This window comes from Oncorhynchus masou, chromosome 6 (genome assembly GCF_036934945.1).
Source record: "Oncorhynchus masou masou isolate Uvic2021 chromosome 6, UVic_Omas_1.1, whole genome shotgun sequence".
Lineage (NCBI taxonomy): Eukaryota > Metazoa > Chordata > Actinopteri > Salmoniformes > Salmonidae > Oncorhynchus > Oncorhynchus masou.
Genome location: NC_088217.1, coordinates 36458517 through 36478199, shown reverse-complemented (window position 1 = coordinate 36478199; position 19683 = coordinate 36458517). Strand labels below are relative to the sequence as shown.

General features: G+C 45.2%; 1 protein-coding gene across 9 annotated transcripts in view; it reads left to right on the top strand.

Annotated features, from left to right (window-relative positions):
• Positions 1-19683, top strand: part of ppfia4 (PTPRF interacting protein alpha 4) — a 138270-nt gene that overhangs the window by 82785 nt on the left and 35802 nt on the right. For all 9 annotated transcript variants that reach the window (XM_064968579.1, XM_064968578.1, XM_064968577.1 and 6 more), the window contains exons 2-5: positions 13471-13572; positions 13641-13805; positions 13881-13955; positions 16298-16369. In XM_064968579.1, coding sequence (XP_064824651.1) covers positions 13471-13572; positions 13641-13805; positions 13881-13955; positions 16298-16369 — 414 coding nt within the window. The remainder of the gene's footprint in view (positions 1-13470; positions 13573-13640; positions 13806-13880; positions 13956-16297; positions 16370-19683) is intronic.

The window sequence follows — 19683 nt, the reverse complement described above, 5'->3', positions numbered from 1 at the left end:
GAGAGACAGAGAGAGGGAGGGAGGGGGAGAGACAGAGAGAGGGAGGGAGGGGGAGAGACAGAGAGAAAGAGGGGTGAGAGAGAGGGAGTGGGAGAGACAGAGAGAGAGCGTAAAACAGAGAGAAAGAGGGGTGAGAGAGAGAGGGAGGGGGAGAGACAGAGAGAGGGAGGGGGAGAGACAGAGAGGGAGGGAGGGGAGAGACAGAGAGAGGGAGGGAGGGGGAGGGGAAAGAGAGAGGGAGGGAGGGGGAGAGACAGAGAGAGAGCGTAAAACAGAGAGAAAGAGGGGTGAGAGGGAGGGGGAGAGACAGAGAGAGGGAGGGAGGGGGAGAGAGAGAGAGAGCGTGAAACAGAGAGAGAGAGGGGTAAGAGAGAGAGGGAGAGGGAGAGAGAGAGTAAAACAGAGAGAGAGGGGTGAGAGAGAGAGGGAGGGGGAGAGACAGAGAGAGGGAGGGAGGGGGAGAGACAGAGAGGGAGGGGGAGAGGGGAGGGGAGAGACAGAGAGAGGGAGGGAGGGGGAGAGACAGAGAGAGAGCATAAAACAGAGAGAGAGGGAGGGGGAGAGACAGGGAGGGGGAGAGACAGAGAGGGAGCGTGAAACAGAGAGAAAGAGGGGTGAGAGAGAGAGGGAGGGGTGAGACAGAGAGAGGGAGGGAGGGGGAGAGACGAGAGGGAGGGAGGGGGAGAGACAGAGAGAGGGAGGGAGGGGGAGAGACAGAGAGAGAGCGTAAAACAGAGAGAGTAGGGGTGAGAGAGGGAGGGAGGGGGAGAGACAGAGAGAGAGTGTAAAACAGAGAGAGAGAGGGGTGAGAGAGAGAGGGAGGGGGAGAGACAGAGAGAGAGGGAGGGGAGAGACAGAGGGAGGGGGAGAGACAGAGAGAGAGCATAAAACAGAGAGAGAGAGGGTGAGAGAGAGAGGGAGGGGGAGAGACAGAGAGAGAGGGAGGGGAGAGACAGAGGGAGGGGGAGAGACAGAGAGAGAGCATAAAACAGAGAGAGAGAGGGGTGAGAGAGAGGGAGGGGGAGAGAGAGAGAGCATGAAACAGAGAGAGAGAGGGGTAAGAGAGAGAGGGAGAGGGAGAGAGAGAGTAAAACAGAGAGAGAAGGGTGAGAGAGAGAGGGAGGGGGAGAGACAGAGAGAGAGGGATGAGAGAGGGGGGAGAGAGAGAGAGAGAGAGAGAGAGAGAGAGCATAAAGCATAGAGAAAGAGAGGTGAGAGAGAGAGGGAGGGGGAGAGGAGAGAGAGAGAGATAAGCGTGAGAAGGGGGAGGGAGAGAGACAGAGAGAAGAGCGAAAGGGGGAGAAAAGGAGAGAGAGAAGAACAAGAGGAGGGAGAGAGTGATAGAGAAGAGCAAGAGGGAGGAGGGAGAGAAGGAGAGAGAGAGATTGAAAATTGAAATTGATAAGAGCGAGAGGGGGGAGAGAAGGAGAGAGAGAGGGGAAGGCTGTATTGTTCCCAGCTCTTTTCACTGCAGTCAGAATGCTGTTACACAGACTGTCCCTGCATCTGTTTGAAATTCTTAAAGTATAGAAGCAGGCTTTTATGGAGTGTCTTGCTCAGTACTTATATATTATGACAATGTGACTTTTAACCATATCATATTTGGCACATAAAGGCCTCCCTTACCATTAAATCATGTTTAAATCATCTCTCTATTCACACCTGTCAGTGTATCAGATAAAGGAGCTTGTATTGTTCTTAAAACCTAGCTGAAGCAGCCGGGTCTTCCCCCAGACACACACTCATTCTCACACCTCACTTTAGATAAAGCTTTCTTAATCCCTCTTCAAGTGTGTACTTCAGTTCCCATTTACCCAGCTGTCTGAACCAGGCATATTTATCTGTCTCCGTCTAGCTTCTGTCCATACAGTGTCTCGCTCTCTGACTGTCCTCTCCTCTCTGCCTGTCAATAGGATTGCCTGGTATTTTCAGACTCCATTTTTTCTCAGTCTCACAGGAGTGACGGTAGCATTTCTGTGGTGCTGTTGTTACAGTGCAGTATGCTTCAGTTAATGCCTATTGTGTCACTCTCAAGTGTGCTGCTGTTATTGGCCTTTTAGTCTAATTTGTTTGAGTCATGATGCTCATGCTGAATGTTCATTCATCATTTCACTGAGCCTGACTGTCTTGGCCGTGAAACACTTTATACAGACATTTCTACTGTCAGTTCTTCTCACCTGGATCTTCTCTCCGTATCTGTGATATGAGTATTATTGTGTCAGTAATCATTGTGTCTGAGGAGCTGAGGAGTGCTGCTGTTAGCTTCCCCTGTGAGGGAGGCCCATGGAGCTGGCACACTGGGAGAGAGCCACCATGCTGTGTGTGTGTGTGTGTGTGTGTGTGTGTGTGTGTGTGTGTGTGTGTGTGTGTGTGTGTGTTTTTTTTATGCTATCTCAGACACTTCCAACTTGCCTAATGATGTGTTGTCATGGCGACATATGTGTGCAGGCAGACACTGCAGTTGACGATTAGTCACAGCCAATCAAAAACCAAAGCCAGAGCAAGGTTCTTTGTGTGTGTGAAGGGCTGGCACAATTACTGTATAACCGTGTAACCGGCGGTTAGGAAAGAAGACCGTCATGAAAATAAAATAACTTATAACCGTTTTTGGAAGGAACAAGTGACTGAAGATGGGGCAGCCTGGCATTCGTGTGGTTGAGTCCGTTACTGCGGTGACATGGACTCTTAACAATGTGATGAAACTTTGTTGTTCCTTGCTGAAACAAACAAGGTGTTGTAGCAAAGGAGTCTTCAGTTGCCTTGGCAACACCCCCCACAATTCAGCAGCACACATAGAAATAAAATGAATAGAACAGGCTTGGAACCTCTAGCCCTGTAATTTCTACAGCAGCACATGCAGTCAGGTGTGGAGAGAGGAGTAAATGTGCCTTTGGCTGGCAAAGTACCGTCATACAAAATTCCATGACCGTCACAGCCGTGTGTGTGTGTGTGTGTGTGTGTGTGTGTGTGTGTGTGTGTGTGTGTGTGTGCGTGTGTGCGAGTGTTTTCCATCACAGAGGACTTCTATGGCATGTTACAAAATATCTGGGGGAGTGTTGGTTGGGGACACTAAGTCATCCTTGTGCTTTTTTTCCGCGGCTCCAGAAAAACGACAATCCATGTTTCTTAAATAATAGGCCTATGTTTTCACTGTTTGGTCTATAATATGTTCTCAAAGAGCCTTGTAGACAAGGAGTCATACCACACCTGTCGTTCAGAAGTACTAAACATATTGCATACCTGGATGCTTGATTAAAGGCAATATGTTTCTTATACATGATGTGTCTGATTGATCATTATCAACCTCTTCCTCTCGCTCCCTCTTCCACTCTCTCTCCCCCTCTCCCTCTCACTCCCTCTTCCTCTCTCTCTCCCCCTCTCCCTCTCCCCCTCACTCCCTATTCCTCTCCCATCTTGCTCTCTCTCTCTTTTTCTCTGCAGTGGTAGACTTTCTCAGCCCTGATATCTGACTCTCCTTAAGGAAGCAGTCGTTCAAGGCTCCCCATCGTTTTCTCTCCTCCTGTCATCCTTCCTCCATCCCTTTATTCTCTGCTCATTTCACCATAAGGGCTCTATTTTAACAAATCGAATGTAATAGTATCTAAGTGCTGGTGGTAGTGCTATAGGTCCAGGGGTGTGTCAGAAATATTATGAGCGCAATAGCTGGCGGTAGTGTGAAAGGCCTGGGTTTTGATGAATTAACCAGTTGTAAGTGTGATGAGGGTTTGGCCACTCACTGGCCAATCAACGCGTCCCATGGCTTAATACTGCATGCATTTGTCTCAACCTCTGTAGTTAATTTACGGTCTTTGCGTTGTCATCAATTCGACTGCGGGAATGGAATATTTTCATCCTAGTCCATTGTGGATTGACACTACAGTTTATTAAATGGCATAGGCTACAGTAACGAGTGACTGCAACAGTACAACAACACAAATAAATCCACTGTTTGTTCAGTATGTTTGGAGTGTTGACAGTCAACATTGTGGTAATTGTCTTCAACGAGTATAGGCCTTTATGCATCGCACTTCTCAACAACAACAAAAAATACTAGGTGCCCTCCTGTAAATTGTATGTGAGAGGCACTTTGTCAATAAGCAAGATATAGCCCAGGCCTACTGTTGATATGGCGTTATAGAAATGAACATTTTGAATAGCCTACAGTATGTTTGGATGAGCGCGTCTTTGGTAACCAGAGAAGTTGGCTCTTTGGAGACGGGGATGGATATACAGGTCCTTCGGAAAGTATTCAGACCCCTTGACTTTTCCCACATGTTGTTACCTTACAGCCTTATTCTAAAATGGATTAAATAGTTTTCCCCCCTCATCAATCTACACACAATACCCCATCATGACAAAGCAAACACTGTCTTTTAGACATTTTTGCTCATTTATTACATATAAAAAAACTGAAATATCAGTACTTTGCTGAAGCAACTTTGGCAGCGATTACACCATTGGGTCTTCTTGGGTATGACGCTACAAGAACATAGTAAACATTGTGGTTGTTGTGGATGGCTGTTCACAAATCTAAATGTCTATTTGAACCATGTAATGGTGGAATTCAAGAAGTTTAAGCTGCTTATTATTGTTTGTAGTTGCTACATCCATTTTTTGACTTGTAAATTATATATATATATATATATATAGATTGTATATATATATATGTGTGTGTATATATATATATATACAGTGCCTTGCGAAAGTATTCGGCCCCCTTGAACTTTGCGACCTTTTGCCACATTTCAGGCTTCAAACATAAAGATATAAAACTGTATTTTTTTGTGAAGAATCAACAACAAGTGGGACACAATCCAGAAGTGGAACGACATTTATTGGATATTTCAAACTTTTTTAACAAATCAAAAACTGAAAAATTGGGCGTGCAAAATTATTCAGCCCCCTTAAGTTAATACTTTGTAGCGCCACCTTTTGCTGCGATTACAGCTGTAAGTCACTTGGGGTATGTCTCTATCAGTTTTGCACATCGAGAGACTGAATTTTTTCCCCATTCCTCCTTGCAAAACAGCTCGAGCTCAGTGAGGTTGGATGGAGAGCATTTGTGAACAGCAGTTTTCAGTTCTTTCCACATATTCTCGATTGGATTCAGGTCTGGACTTTGACTTGGCCATTCTAACACCTGGATATGTTTATTTTTGAACCATTCCATTGTAGATTTTGCTTTATGTTTTGGATCATTGTCTTGTTGGAAGACAAATCTCCGTCCCAGTCTCATGTCTTTTGCAGACTCCATCAGGTTTTCTTCCAGAATGGTCCTGTATTTGGCTCCATCCATCTTCCCATCAATTTTAACCATCTTCCCTGTCCCTGCTGAAGAAAAGCAGGCCCAAACCATGATGCTGCCACCACCATGTTTGACAGTGGGGATGGTGTGTTCAGGGTGATGAGCTGTGTTGCTTTTACGCCAAAATTAACGTTTTGCATTGTCCACTTTTTATGGATATCTTTAAGAAATGGTTTTCTTCTTGCCACTCTTCCATAAAGGCCAGATTTGTGCAATATACGACTGATTGTTGTCCTATGGACAGAGTCTCCCACCTCAGCTGTAGATCTCTGCAGTTCATCCAGAGTGATCATGGGCCTCTTGGCTGCATCTCTGATCAGTCTTCTCCTTGTATGAGCTGAAAGTTTAGTGGGACGGCCAGGTCTTGGTAGATTTTCAGTGGTCTGATACTCCTTCCATTTCAATATTATCGCTTGCACAGTGCTCCTTGGGATGTTTAAAGCTTGGGAAATCTTTTTGTATCCAAATCCGGCTTTCAACTTCTTCACAACAGTATCTCGGACCTGCCTGGTGTGTTCCTTGTTCTTCATGATGCTCTCTGCGCTTTTAACGGACCTCTGAGACTATCACAGTGCAGGTGCATTAATACGGAGACTTGATTACACACATGTGGATTGTATTTATCATCATTAGTCATTTAGGTCAACATTGGATCATTCAGAGATCCTCACTGAACTTCTGGAGAGAGTTTGCTGCACTGAAAGTAAAGGGGCTGAATAATTTTGCACGCCCAATTTTTCAGTTTTTGATTTGTTAAAAAAGTTTGAAATATCCAATAAATGTCGTTCCACTTCATGATTGTGTCCCACTTGTTGTTGATTCTTCACAAAAAAATACAGTTTTATATCTTTATGTTTGAAGCCTGAAATGTGGCAAAAGGTCGCAAAGTTCAAGGGGGCCGAATACTTTCGCAAGGCACTGTATACAGTGGGGAGAACAAGTATTTGATACACTGCCGATTTTGCAGGTTTTCCTACTTACAAAGCATGTAGAGGTCTGTAATTTGTATCATGGGTACACTTCAACTGTGAGAGACGGAATCTAAAACAAAAATCCAGAAAATCACATTGTATGATTTTTAAGTAATTAATTAATTAATTAATTGTATTGCATGACATAAGTATTTGATACATCAGAAAAGCAGAACTTAATATTTGGTACAGAAACCTTTGTTTGCAATTACAGAGATCATACGTTTCCTGTAGTTCTTGACCAGGTATGCACACACTGCAGCAGGGATTTTGGCCCACTCCTCCATACAGACCTTCTCCAGATCCTTCAGGTTTCAGGGCTGTTGCTGGCCAATATGGACTTTCAGCTCCCTCCAAAGATGTTGTATTGGGTTCAGGTCTGGAGACTGGCTCGGCCACTCCAGGTCCTTGAGATGCTTCTTACGGAGCCACTCCTTAGTTGCCCTGGCTGTGTGTTTCGGGTCGTTGTCATGCTGGAAGACCCAGCCACGACCCATCTTCAGGGAAGGAGGTTGTTGGCCAAGATCTCCCGATACATGGCCCCATCCATCCTCCCCTCAATACGATGCAGTCGCCCTGTCCCCTTTGCAGAAAAGCATCCCCAAAGAATGATGTTTCCACCTCCATGCTTCACTGTTGGGATGTGTTCTTGGGGTTGTACTCATCCTTCTTCTTCCTCCAAACACGGCGAGTGGAGTTTAGACCAAAAAGCTCTATTTTTGTCTTATCAGACCACATGACCTTCTCCCATTCCTCCTCTGGATCATCCAGATGGTGATTGGCAAACTTCAGACGGGCCTGGACATGTGCTGGCTTGAGCAGGGGGACCTTGTGTGCTCTGCAGGATTTTAATCCATGACGGCGTAATGTGTTACTAATGGTTTTCTTTGAGACTGTGGTCCCAGCTCTCTTCAGGTCATTGACCAGATCCTGCCGTGTAGTTCTGGGCTGATCCCTCACCTTCCTCATGATCATTGATGCCCCACGAGGTGAGATCTTGCATGGAGCCCCAGACCGAGGGTGATTGACCATCACCTTGAACTTCTTCCATTTTCTAATAATTGCGCCAACAGTTGTTGCCTTCTCACCAAGCTGCTTGCCTATTGTCCTGTAGCCCATCCCAGCCTTGTGCAGGTCTACAATTTTAGCCCTAATGTCCTTAAACAGCTCTCTGGTCTTGGCCAATGTGGAGAGGTTGGAGTCTGTTTGATTGAGTGTGTGGACAGGTGTCTTTTATACAGGTAACAAGTTCAAACAGGTGCAGTTAATACATGTAATGAGTGGAGAACAGGAGGGTCTTAAAGAAAAACTAACAGGTTTGTGACAGCCGGAATTCTTACTGGTTGGTAGGTGATCAAATACTTATGTCATGCAATACAATGCAAATTATTTACTTAAAACTCATACAATGTGATTTTCTGGATTTTTGTTTTAGATTCCGTCTCTCACAGTTGAAGTGTACCTATGATAAAAAATTACAGACCTCTACATGCTTTGTAAGTAGGAAAACCTGCAAAATCGGCAGTGTATCAAATACTTGTTCTCCCCACTGTGAATATATATATATATATATATATATATATTCTGTAGGTAGGCCTAAAGGTAGGGCTAAATTATCCTATTTACACCTATTATCCTATTTACACTGTAGTATATTTTGACAATAGAATAAATGTTTCTGACTCATCAATGCCACATTTTCAAAGGGATGAGTTGCTTTTTAGGATCAGTCGCTCTTTAAATATCCTGACCAGCGAAAACTGAAATTGGCACTTTAGCGCATGTCTTAAAGAATACACCTCAGATATTGTGATATAGTGTGAGCCCTTCCACCTCAGAGGTTTTCACAGCAGATTTCCCCCTCTTCCTCTGAAGAGGTGAAACAAGGATTGGACCAATACGCAGCGTGGTAGGTGTCCATGGTTTTTAATAAGAAAAACTAAACATGATGTAATGGTTCTCGTCTGTCGAAGGAGAAGCGGACCAAAATGCAGCGTGGTGGTTATTCATGTTCTTTAATAAAAATGAACTAGACATGAAATAACGAACAAAACAAAGAACGAACGTGAAAGGCTGTATAGGTTATCTGGTGAACACAAACACAGAGACAGGAACAATCACCCACGAAATACTCAAAGAATATGGCTGCCTAAATATGGTTCACAATCAGAGACAACGATAAACACCTGCCTCTGATTGAGAACCACTCCAGACAGCCATAGACTATGCTTGATACCCCCACTAAGCCACACACCCAATACCTAACAAAACCCCAAGACAAAACACACCACAATAAACCCATGTCACACCCTGGCCTGACCAAATAAATAAAGACAAACACAATAAACTTCGACCAGGGCGTGACACATGAACACAAATACAAAATAATAAAGTGAACTGGCAACAAAACAGTCCCGTGTGGCACAAAGACTGAAACAGGAAACAATCACCCACAAAATACCCCAAGAACATGGCTGCCTAAATATGGTTCCCAATCAGAGACAACGATAAACACCTGCCTCTGATTTGAGAACCAATCTAGGTAACCATAGACTTACATAAACACCTAGAATGAACACAACCCCATAAATCTACAAAAAACCCTAGACAGTACAAACACCCTAGATGAGACAAAAACCATACATCACCCATGTCACACCATGGCCTAACCAAAATAATAAAGAAAACAAAGATAACTAAGGCCAGTGCGTGACAGATATAGTGTGAGCCCTTCCACCTCAGAGACTGTGATATAGTGTGAACCCTTCCACCTCAGAGACTGTGATATAGTGTGAACCCTTCCACCTCAGAGACTGTGATATAGTGTGAACCCTTCCACCTCAGAGACTGTGATATAGTGTGAACCCTTCCACCTCAGAGACTGTGATATAGTGTGAACCCTTCCACCTCAGAGACTGTGATATAGTGTGAACCCTTCCACCTCAGAGACTGTGATATAGTGTGAACCCTTCCACCTCAGAGACTGTGATATAGTGTGAACCCTTCCACCTCAGAGACTGTGATATAGTGTGAACCCTTCCACCTCAGAGACTGTGATATAGTGTGAACCCTTCCACCTCAGAGACTGTGATATAGTGTGAACCCTTCCACCTCAGAGACTGTGATATAGTGTGAACCCTTCCACCTCAGAGACTGTGATATAGTGTGAACCCTTCCACCTCAGAGACTGTGATATAGTGTGAACCCTTCCACCTCAGAGACTGTGATATAGTGTGAACCCTTCCACCTCAGAGACTGTGATATAGTGTGAACCCTTCCACCTCAGAGACTGTGATATAGTGTGAACCCTAGTGTGAACCCTTCCACCTCAGAGACTGTGATATAGTGTGAACCCTTCCACCTCAGAGACTGTGATATAGTGTGAACCCTTCCACCTCAGAGACTGTGATATAGTGTGAACCCTTCCACCTCAGAGACTGTGATATAGTGTGAACCCTTCCACCTCAGAGACTGTGATATAGTGTGAACCCTTCCACCTCAGAGACTGTGATATAGTGTGAACCCTTCCACCTCAGAGACTGTGATATAGTGTGAACCCTTCCACCTCAGAGACTGTGATATAGTGTGAACCCTTCCACCTCAGAGACTGTGATATAGTGTGAACCCTTCCACCTCAGAGACTGTGAGATAGTGTGAACCCTTCCACCTCAGAGACTGTGATATAGTGTGAACCCTTCCACCTCAGAGACTGTGATATAGTGTGAACCCTTCCACCTCAGAGACTGTGATATAGTGTGAACCCTTCCACCTCAGAGACTGTGATATAGTGTGAACCCTTCCACCTCAGAGACTGTGATATAGTGTGAACCCTTCCACCTCAGAGACTGTGATATAGTGTGAACCCTTCCACCTCAGAGACTGTGATATAGTGTGAACCCTTCCACCTCAGAGACTGTGATATAGTGTGAACCCTTCCACCTCAGAGACTGTGATATAGTGTGAACCCTTCCACCTCAGAGACTGTGATATAGTGTGAACCCTTCCACCTCAGAGACTGTGAGATAGTGTGAACCCTTCCACCTCAGAGACTGTGATATAGTGTGAACCCTTCCACCTCAGAGACTGTGATATAGTGTGAACCCTTCTACCTCAGAGACTGTGATATAGTGTGAACCCTTCCACCTCAGAGACTGTGATATAGTGTGAACCCTTCCACCTCAGAGACTGTGATATAGTGTGAACCCTTCCACCTCAGAGACTATGATATAGTGTGAACCCTTCCACCTCAGCGCAAGCGAGCTCATATAAGACAGATAAATGACCAATCCTGATGCTAGGGTTTGAAAATAGAAGAGCGCTGGCATTAACAGGTCGAAATTGCAAACAAGCGTGCATTTGACAGTTGTGCAGGCTTAACACCAGCCGAAAATAGAGCCCTAAGTATCACTCAGCCATAGATAGAGAGAGAGTGTGTGCTTTTGTGTGTCCTTGTTTGAGAAAAAGTGCTGATTGTGGAGCAGTCTTTGAAAGGAGAACAATGTGTAAGTACCTCCAGAGGCTGGGCTTTATTGTGATTGACAGTTCCAGCACACTTTCCTCTAATGTGATTGGTCCAGGAAGTGTAGCGTTAATTATCTTTCCACCAATCCCAGGAGGACTGAGACACTAAACACATGCACAGACAAACACAGGGGTTTTACAAGTCAATTACACCACGACAAGATTAGCCAATTCTCCTATCCTATCTATAATAGTGACTGGAGGCACACACACACCATGGTGTGTTCGGATGTTGTAAAGGGGGTTGTGTCACTTGCGTGTCTCAGTGTATGACGTAGGCTAAAACTGTAAAACCTAACACTCACATTTACACACACTTCTAATACAAGAGAGTATTTATTCTATTTATGCAGTATGCACATACCCATACTTACTGGAGGTCATTCTCTCTGAGCTGTAAAGACAGTAACTGGATGTGTTTGACTGACTGTTCTACAATGACTCATCTGGCTCTGAAATATAGTGAATGTGTGCTTGTGTGTTGATATTGTGTGTGTGTGTGTGTTTTGTTGTCTGTTCGATGTGGAATCTAGAATTGATTTCCTTAGAGAGTTTGAGTCTGTCAGACTGTAGTACAACATCCTACATACACACACAGAGAACGAGAAACACACACACCAACATACACTTTTCAGTCCAGCATATTGCTTTCATCCCTTAATCCCAAACTGCTTAAGGAAGCCAAGGAGAGAAATCCCTTTACAATGTCTGAGCTCAGCATTGCTTGGCAACGGCTCACCGTCTAACTCAGAAATACCAACACATCTCACACATCGGATTGTGGTTTGTGGCAGACAAAATGGCCTATTCCGGACTTCCAGAAGATTTTCCAGCTTCAATATGTAGCCTTTGAGTGTGTATTAGAGAGATGGAGACACAGCGAGAGATAGCAGCAGTATTTGTCCTCTGTGCTCCAGTTCACTCAGGGGTAACCATGGTCCATGGAACCACAACAAGCACTAAAGCCGTCTGGATCTTTTATTAACTAGTCTGGAGGGCACCATGACATCATTCAACACACTCAGAATTACAGCTCAAATACAAAGCCATGATTTTGGTTGATTATTCTGTGTGAAGGATGATAGATAAAGAGAGGAGGGTTGGGAGAATGAACAACACTCATCTCTGATCAAGGATGCGTGTTTTCAATCCCCTTTTGTTTATTCTCAAGCGTTTATGAATCCATGCTTCTCCCAATTGCTTTTCCCTGACGTGCACGAGAAGCTGATAGGGACAGAGGGGGGAGAGGAGAGAGCAGCTAAAAGGATGAGGTAGAGGGGGGGGGGTGATGAGGCTTTTGCTCTGATTGAAATAGACAGTGAGAGACAGTGAGATGGAACATCTGTTGGTAGGTTTCCACTGGCCTCCAGTGAAAAACAATGGTAAAATGAATGACCCTTTTTACCCTTTCCTCCCCCTCCTCTTTTCTTCTCTGCTACCAGTCAGGGTAATCTGAAAACCATACTCTATGTGTGTTTGGTGTTTGTGTGTTTGTGTTCATGTGAAATCCAAACTCAGTGACTCAGGACAGAACAGAATAGTCATTATAGAGACGGGAGCACAGACACTTGTCTTTGTCACATTTTGTGTGTGTGTGTGTGTGTGTGTGTGTGTGTGTGTGTGTGTGTGTGTGTGTGTGTGTGTGTGTGTGTGTGAGTGTGTGGCCTAGCCCACGTAGGCTGAGAGGAGCAGCTGTTTTGATTAGTTTTAGTACTGAGGGCTTCTCCAAACTCATAACACCACGCAAGACTGCAGTCTCACTGCTACAGGGCCCACCCAGTCTAGGGACCCACCACACTGCATGTTTCTCTCTCCGTATGTGTGTGTGTGTGTGTGTCCATGGGTCTACCGATGTGTGCGTGTCTTTATCAATGTGTGTGTGTCTGCGTGTCAGAGTATTAAAAGCTGCAGGGTATTGGAGTTGGATCAGAGCCAGAGACTCAGGGAGCTGCCAACAGAGTGCCAAGAGACATGCAGTAATACACACACACACACACCCCTTCTCTCTCAGCCCTATCCCCTAAGTAACAAGCATCAACATTAGAGAACAGATAGGTGGGTTTTAACAGACTACTGTATGTGTCACTGCTCCTGTATTATGCCATGTAATGACATTATGACCCCTGTATGTATAGTAAGTATTCATCTGTTCATCTCACAACTGGGACATTTTTTCAGGTGCTGACTGACACTGTGCTGTTTAGAGGAGAGGTTCTTGGTGATTGGACATAAATACCCCAAGTAACGTGGTGATAGAATACACAGTATCTCCCTGGTGTGGTGCAGGTGGAATGGTGTTTGGCCTGTGGTGCAGGTGAATGGTGTTTGGCCTGTGGTGCAGGTGAATGGTGTTTGGCCTGTGGTGCAGGTGAAATGGTTGAGCCCATGGTGCAGGTGAAATGGTAGGGCCTGTGGTGCAGGTGAAATGGTAGGGCCTGTGGTGCAGGTGAAATGGTTGAGCCCATGGTGCAGGTAAAATGGTGGGGCCTGTGGTACAGGTGATATGGTGGGGCCCGTGGTGCAGGTGAAATGGTGGTGCAGGTGAAATGGTGTGGGATAAACATGTGATGTGAATGTGGAAGGTTCTACAAGCGCTGTCTGTGAACTACTGATGCTCTGCAAATTCTTTAGAAAATGTTAACTCATCAATCTTATCTTCTGTTTTTTTCCCAGGAGTTTGCCACTCTGACTAAGGAGCTGAACGTGTGTCGGGAACAGCTGCTGGAGAAAGAAGAGGAGATATCTGAACTGAAAGCTGAGAGGAACAACACCAGGGTAAGAGTGAGTGTGTGCGTTACTGAGTGTATAATATGTGTATAACATGTGTGATGTCTCTGCTCTAGCTTCTCTTGGAACACCTGGAGTGTCTGGTGTCTCGTCACGAGCGCAGTCTGAGGATGACCGTGGTGAAGAGACAAGCTCCTCCTCCCTCTGGGGTCTCCAGCGAGGTGGAGGTCCTCAAGGCCCTCAAGTCCCTGTTCGAACACCACAAAGCCCTGGATGAGAAGGTATATATGTACCTTTATCTCACTGAAAACCGGGCTTTTATTCCAACCCAAACTAACACTGGTTGTGTCTTACAGGTGCGTGAGAGGCTTCGGGTGGCTCTTGAGAGAGTGACTACACTAGAGGGACAGTTATCAGCCACAACTCAGGAGGTGTGTGTGTGTTTGTGTGTGTGTGTCCTCACCTGCCATCTGCTGATGCCCTCAGTCTGCTAGCTTTTCTGAACGACCAACATGCAACCAAGGGACTGTCTTTTCAGTTCTCTCTCTCTCTGTCTCTCTCTCTCTCTGACCCGCTCTCTCTCTCTCTCTCTCTCTCTCGGTCTCTCTCTCTGTCTCCCTCACTCCTGTTCTCTCTCTCTCTCTCTCTCACTGTCTCCCTCTCTCTGTCTCCCTCTCTTCTGTTCTCCCTCACCCGCTCTCTTCCTCTCTTAAGCACACACACACTCTTTCTGTTAAAATGTCTCTTACTTGTTCATTCAATAATTTGTTCCCTCTATCTTTCTCTCTCTCCCTTTCTCCTGTCCTCATCTGTTCAACAAGAATCCATTACAAAGGCAAATTAAACTAAACATGCAGTACAAGCTGTGCTGTGCACAGGAAAACCCAAATGGGATCCAAAGTAACAACTTGTTAGGTTTATTTTTTGGTCCTGTACTGTGTGTTGCACCTTTCACCCACTGTCTCCCCAACTCACTGGAGCATAGAATAGAATAGAATAGAATAGAATAGAACAGAATAGAACAGAATAGAATATAATAGAATAGATCAGAATAGAATAGAATAGAACAGAACAGAATAGAATAGAATAGAACAGAATAGAACAGAATAGAATAGAACAGAATAGAACATAATAAAATAAAACAGAACAGAATAGAATAGAATAGAACGGAACAGAATAGAATAGAATAGAATAGAACAGACTAGAACATAACAAAATAGAATAGAACAGAATAGAATAGAACAGAATATAATATAATAGAACAGAATAGAATAGAATAGAACATAACAGAATATAATAGAACAGAATAGAACAGAATAGAACAGAATATAATATAATAGAACAGAATAGAATAGAACAGAATAGAACAGAATAGAATAGAATAGAACAGAATAGAATAGAACAGAATATAATAGAATAGAACAGAATAGAACATAATAAAATAAAACAGAATAGAACAGAATAGAACAGAATAGAATAGAACAGAATAGAATAGAACGGAATAGAACAGAATAGAATAGAACAGAATAGAATAGAACATAATAGAACATAACAGAATAGAACAGAATATAATATAATAGAACAGAATAGAACAGAATAGAATAGAATATAATAGAACATAACAGAATAGAACAGAATAGAATAGAACAGAATATAATATAATAGAACAGAATAGAATAGAATAGAACAGAATAGAATAGAACAGAATAGAACAGAATATAATAGAACGGAATAGAATAGAACGGAATAGAATACAACAGAATAGAATACAACAGAATAGAATACAACAGAATACAACAGAACAGAATACAACAGAACAGAATAGAACAGAAATGCAGTTTTCACAAACTGTTTGAGATAAGAATTTTAATGGCCACAATATCGCCAGGAAAACACATTGTATTTTCTTTCTCAGATTATTCTAGAAGCAGTACTAAAAGAGTACGGAAGTTTAGAGCAATGTTTAGAGAAACGTTCATTGCCCATTCCACAGAGTTCCCTGAATATTCCTGAAGTGTGTACCTGGTGCTGTGATGTTCCTGTGTGGAGCGATGGGATGAGGAGTCTAGGGCCTGCAGCAACCAGGAACATCTGTCTCAACTGGGGACAGTCACAGCCTGTTAGAACTCTGGAACTGGGATCAGCACTTCCATTGGTGCTGCTGTAGGAAGCTGTAGAATAGATACACATAGATATATGGAAGGACAGGTAGATAGAGGGGGCAGAGCCATCTCACTCCCACACATTCTGAGGGACCAGAGGGCCTCACCAGGACAACAATATCACATCTAATCATCTCAGCTCAGAGGTGTGTGTGTGTGTGTGTGTGTGTGTGTGTGTGTGTGTGTGTGTGTGTGTGTGTGTGTGTGTGTGTGTGTGTGTGTGTGTGTGTGTGTGTGTGTGTGTGCGTGTGTGTGTGTACTTGTTTTCCTACCTTGTCAGGACCCCAATGTCTTAACAATTCACCCAAATGTCCTGACAAGGTAGGAAAACAATAAAAAAAAAATGTGGAAAAGTCAGAACTGTTCAAATTCTATTTTGTGTGTGTGTGTCTCTGTGTGTGAGTCCCTGAAGAGCAACGTGATGCAGCTTTGGATCCCCTCCTTCATTCTGGCCTAAAGACAAAACACCTACCAACACTCAAACACAAGCTAGTGTAGACAAACCTGCATCCAGAATCAGTTAGATGCCTGCTACTCCGTCTTTGACCTCGAGGTGACCCTTGTCCTCTGTGTGTGTGTGTGTGTGTGTGTGTGTGTGTGTGTGTCTGCAGCTGATCATTGTGAGGCAGAGGAAGGAGGGAGAATCTTTGGACAGGAATGATGCTACCAAACCCACCTGGAAGGTCTGTTTGTCTGTCTCTGTCTGTTTGTCTGTCTCTCTCCTCTCTCTGTTTGTTTGTCTGTCTCCCTCCTCTCTCTGTCTGTTTGTCTGTCTCCCTCCTCTCTCTGCCTGTTTGTCTGTCTCCCTCCTCTCTCTGCCTGTTTGTCTGTCTCTCTGCCTTTGTTTGTCTGTCTCCCTCCTCTCTCTGTTTGTTTGTCTGTCTCCCTCCTCCTCTGTTTGCTCCCTCCTCCCTCTGTTTGTTTGTCTGTCTCCCTCCTCCCTCTGTTTGTTTGTCTGTCTCCCTCCTCCCTCTGTTTGTTTGTCTGTCTCCCTCCTCTCTCTGTTTGTTTGTCTGTCTCCCTCCTCCCTCTGTTTGTTTGTCTGTCTCCCTCCTCCCTCTGTTTGTTTGTCTGTCTCCCTCCTCTCTCTGTTTGTTTGTCTGTCTCCCTCCTCCTGTTTGTCTGTCTCCCTCTGTTTGTTTGTCTGTTTGTTTGTTTGTCTGTCTCCCTCCTCCCTCTGTTTGTTTGTCTGTCTCCCTCCTCTCTCTGTTTGTTTGTCTGTCTCCCTCCTCTCTCTGTTTGTTTGTCTGTCTCCCTCCTCCCTCTGTTTGTTTGTCTGTCTCCCTCCTCTCCTCTGTTTGTTTGTCTGTCTCCTCCTCTCTCTGTCTGTTTGTCTGTCTCCCTCCTCTCTCTGTTTGTTTGTCTGTCTCCCTCCTCTCTCTGCCTGTTTGTCTGTCTCCCTCCTCCCTCTGTTTGTTTGTCTGTCTCCCTCCTCCCTCTGTTTGTTTGTCTGTCTCCCTCCTCTCTGTTTGTTTGTCTGTCTGTCTCCTCTCTGTTTGTTTGTCTGTCTGTTTGTTTGTCTGTCTCCTCCTCTCTGTCTGTTTGTCTGTCTGTTTGTCTGTCTCCCTCCTCCTCTGTCTGTTTGTCTGTCTCCCTCCTCTCTCTGTCTGTTTGTCTGTCTCCTCCTCTCTCTGTCTGTTTGTCTGTCTCCCTCCTCTCTGTCTGTTTGTCTGTCTCCCCTCCTCTCTCTGTCTGTTTGTCTGTCTCCCTCCTCCTCTGTCTGTTTGTCTGTCTGTTTGTTTGTCTGTCTCCCTCCTCTCTCTGTCTGTCTGTCTGTCTCCCTCCTCTCTCTGTCTGTTTGTCTGTCTCCCTCTCTCTGTCTGTTTGTCTGTCTCCCTCCTCTCTCTGTCTGTTTGTCTGTCTCCCTCCTCTCTCTGTCTGTTTGTCTGTCTCCCTCCTCTCTCTGTCTGTTTGTCTGCCTCCCTCCTCCCTCTGTTTGTTTGTCTGTCTCCCTCCTCTCTCTGTTTGTTTGTCTGTCTGTCTCCTCTCTCTGTTTGTTTGTCTGTCTCCCTCCTCTCTCTGTCTGTCTGTCTGTCTCCTCCTCTCTCTGTCTGTCTGTTTGTCTGTCTCCATCCTCTCTGTCTGTTTGTCTGTCTCCCTCTTCTCTCTGTCTGTTTGTCTGTCTCCTCTGTTTGTTTGTCTCTCTGTCTGTTTGTCTGTCTCCTCCTCTCTCTGTCTGTTTGTCTGTCTCCCTCCTCTCTCTGTCTGTTTGTCTGTCTCCCTCCTCTCTCTGTCTGTTTGTCTGTCTCCATCCCCTCCTCCCTCTGTCTGTCTGTTTGTCTGTCTCCCTCCTCTCTCTGTCTGTTTGTCTGTCTCCCTCCTCCCTCTGTCTGTTTGTCTGTCTCCCTCCTCTCTCTGTCTGTTTGTCTGTCTCCCTCCTCTCTCTGTCTGTTTGTCTGTCTCCCTCCTCTCTCTGTCTGTTTGTCTGTCTCCCTCCTCTCTCTGTCTGTTTGTCTGTCTCCCTCCTCTCTGTCTGTTTGTCTGTCTCCCTCCTCTCTCTGTCTGTTTGTCTGTCTCCCTCCTCTCTCTGTCTGTTTGTCTGTCTCCCTCCTCTCTCTGTCTGTTTGTCTGTCTCCCTCCTCTCTCTGTCTGTCTGTCTCCCTCCTCTCTTTCTCTGTCTATCGATATGTCTATCTGTCTTTCTCTCTGTCTCTCTCTCTCTCTCTCTCTCTCTCTCTCTCTCTCACACACACACACACACACACACACACACACACACACACACACACACACACATTGCTGATGAGTTAGGCTAAATGCAGAAACTACTCTGTGGTTTAAAGCTCTTTTGCCATTGTGATGATTGCAATGCAGTTGAGCCCTACTGTATTACCAAAGAGCCCCGTCTTCCCTCCCTCTCCTAGTATTATTCTCTGAAATGAGCATGTGTTATGTAACAATGTCTGTTTCTGTCCATGGGGAATAATGAAGCTTTATGTAATTAAACATGGAGGACAGTTTGTGCCTGGTCAGAAATCCCACAAGAGGGTCAGATGACCTAATACTCTGGACAGAGGATTTATTGAGCATTAGAAACATGGTTGGAAGTTTACCTGGGATGTATGGGTTCTGTTATAATGCTTTATAATCATAATAAGATAGAGAGAGAGAGATTTGTCCAGCTTCCCCTACTTCACAGCGCCACACTGCCCCAGAGAGAGAGAGAGATTTGTCCAGCTTCCCCTACTTCACAGCGCCACACTGCCCCAGAGAGAGAGAGAGATTTGTCCAGCTTCCCCTACTTCACAGCGCCACACTGCCCCAGAGAGAGAGAGAGATAGAGATTTGTCCAGATTCCCCTACTTCACAGCGCCACACTGCCTCAGAGAGAGATAGAGATTTGTCCAGATTCCCCTACTTCACAGCGCCACACTGCCCCAGAGAGAGAGAGAATTTGTCCAGATTCCCCTACTTCACAGCGCCACACTGCCCCAGAGAGAGAGAGAGATTTGTCCAGCTTCCCCTACTTCACAGCGCCACACTGCCCCAGAGAGAGAGAGATTTGTCCAGCTTCCCCTACTTCACAGCCCCAGCCCCAGAGAGAGAGAGAGATTTGTCCAGATTCCCCTACTTCACAGCGCCACACTGCCCCAGAGAGAGAGAGAGATTTGTCCAGCTTCCCCTACTTCACAGCGCCACACTGCCCCAGAGAGAGAGAGATAGAGATTTGTCCAGCTTCCCCTACTTCACAGCGCCCACACTGCCCCAGAGAGAGATAGAGATTTGTCCAGATTCCCCTACTTCACAGCGCCACACTGCCCCAGAGAGAGAGAGATTTTGTCCAGATTCCCCCACACTACTTCACAGCGCCACACTGCCCCAGAGAGAGAGAGATAGAGATTTGTCCAGATTCCCCTACTTCACAGCGCCACACTGCCCCAGAGAGAGAGAGATAGAGATTTGTCCAGCTTCCCCTACTTCACAGAGCCACACTGCCCCAGAGAGAGAGAGATAGAGATTTGTCCAGCTTCCCCTACTTCACAGCGCCACACTGCCC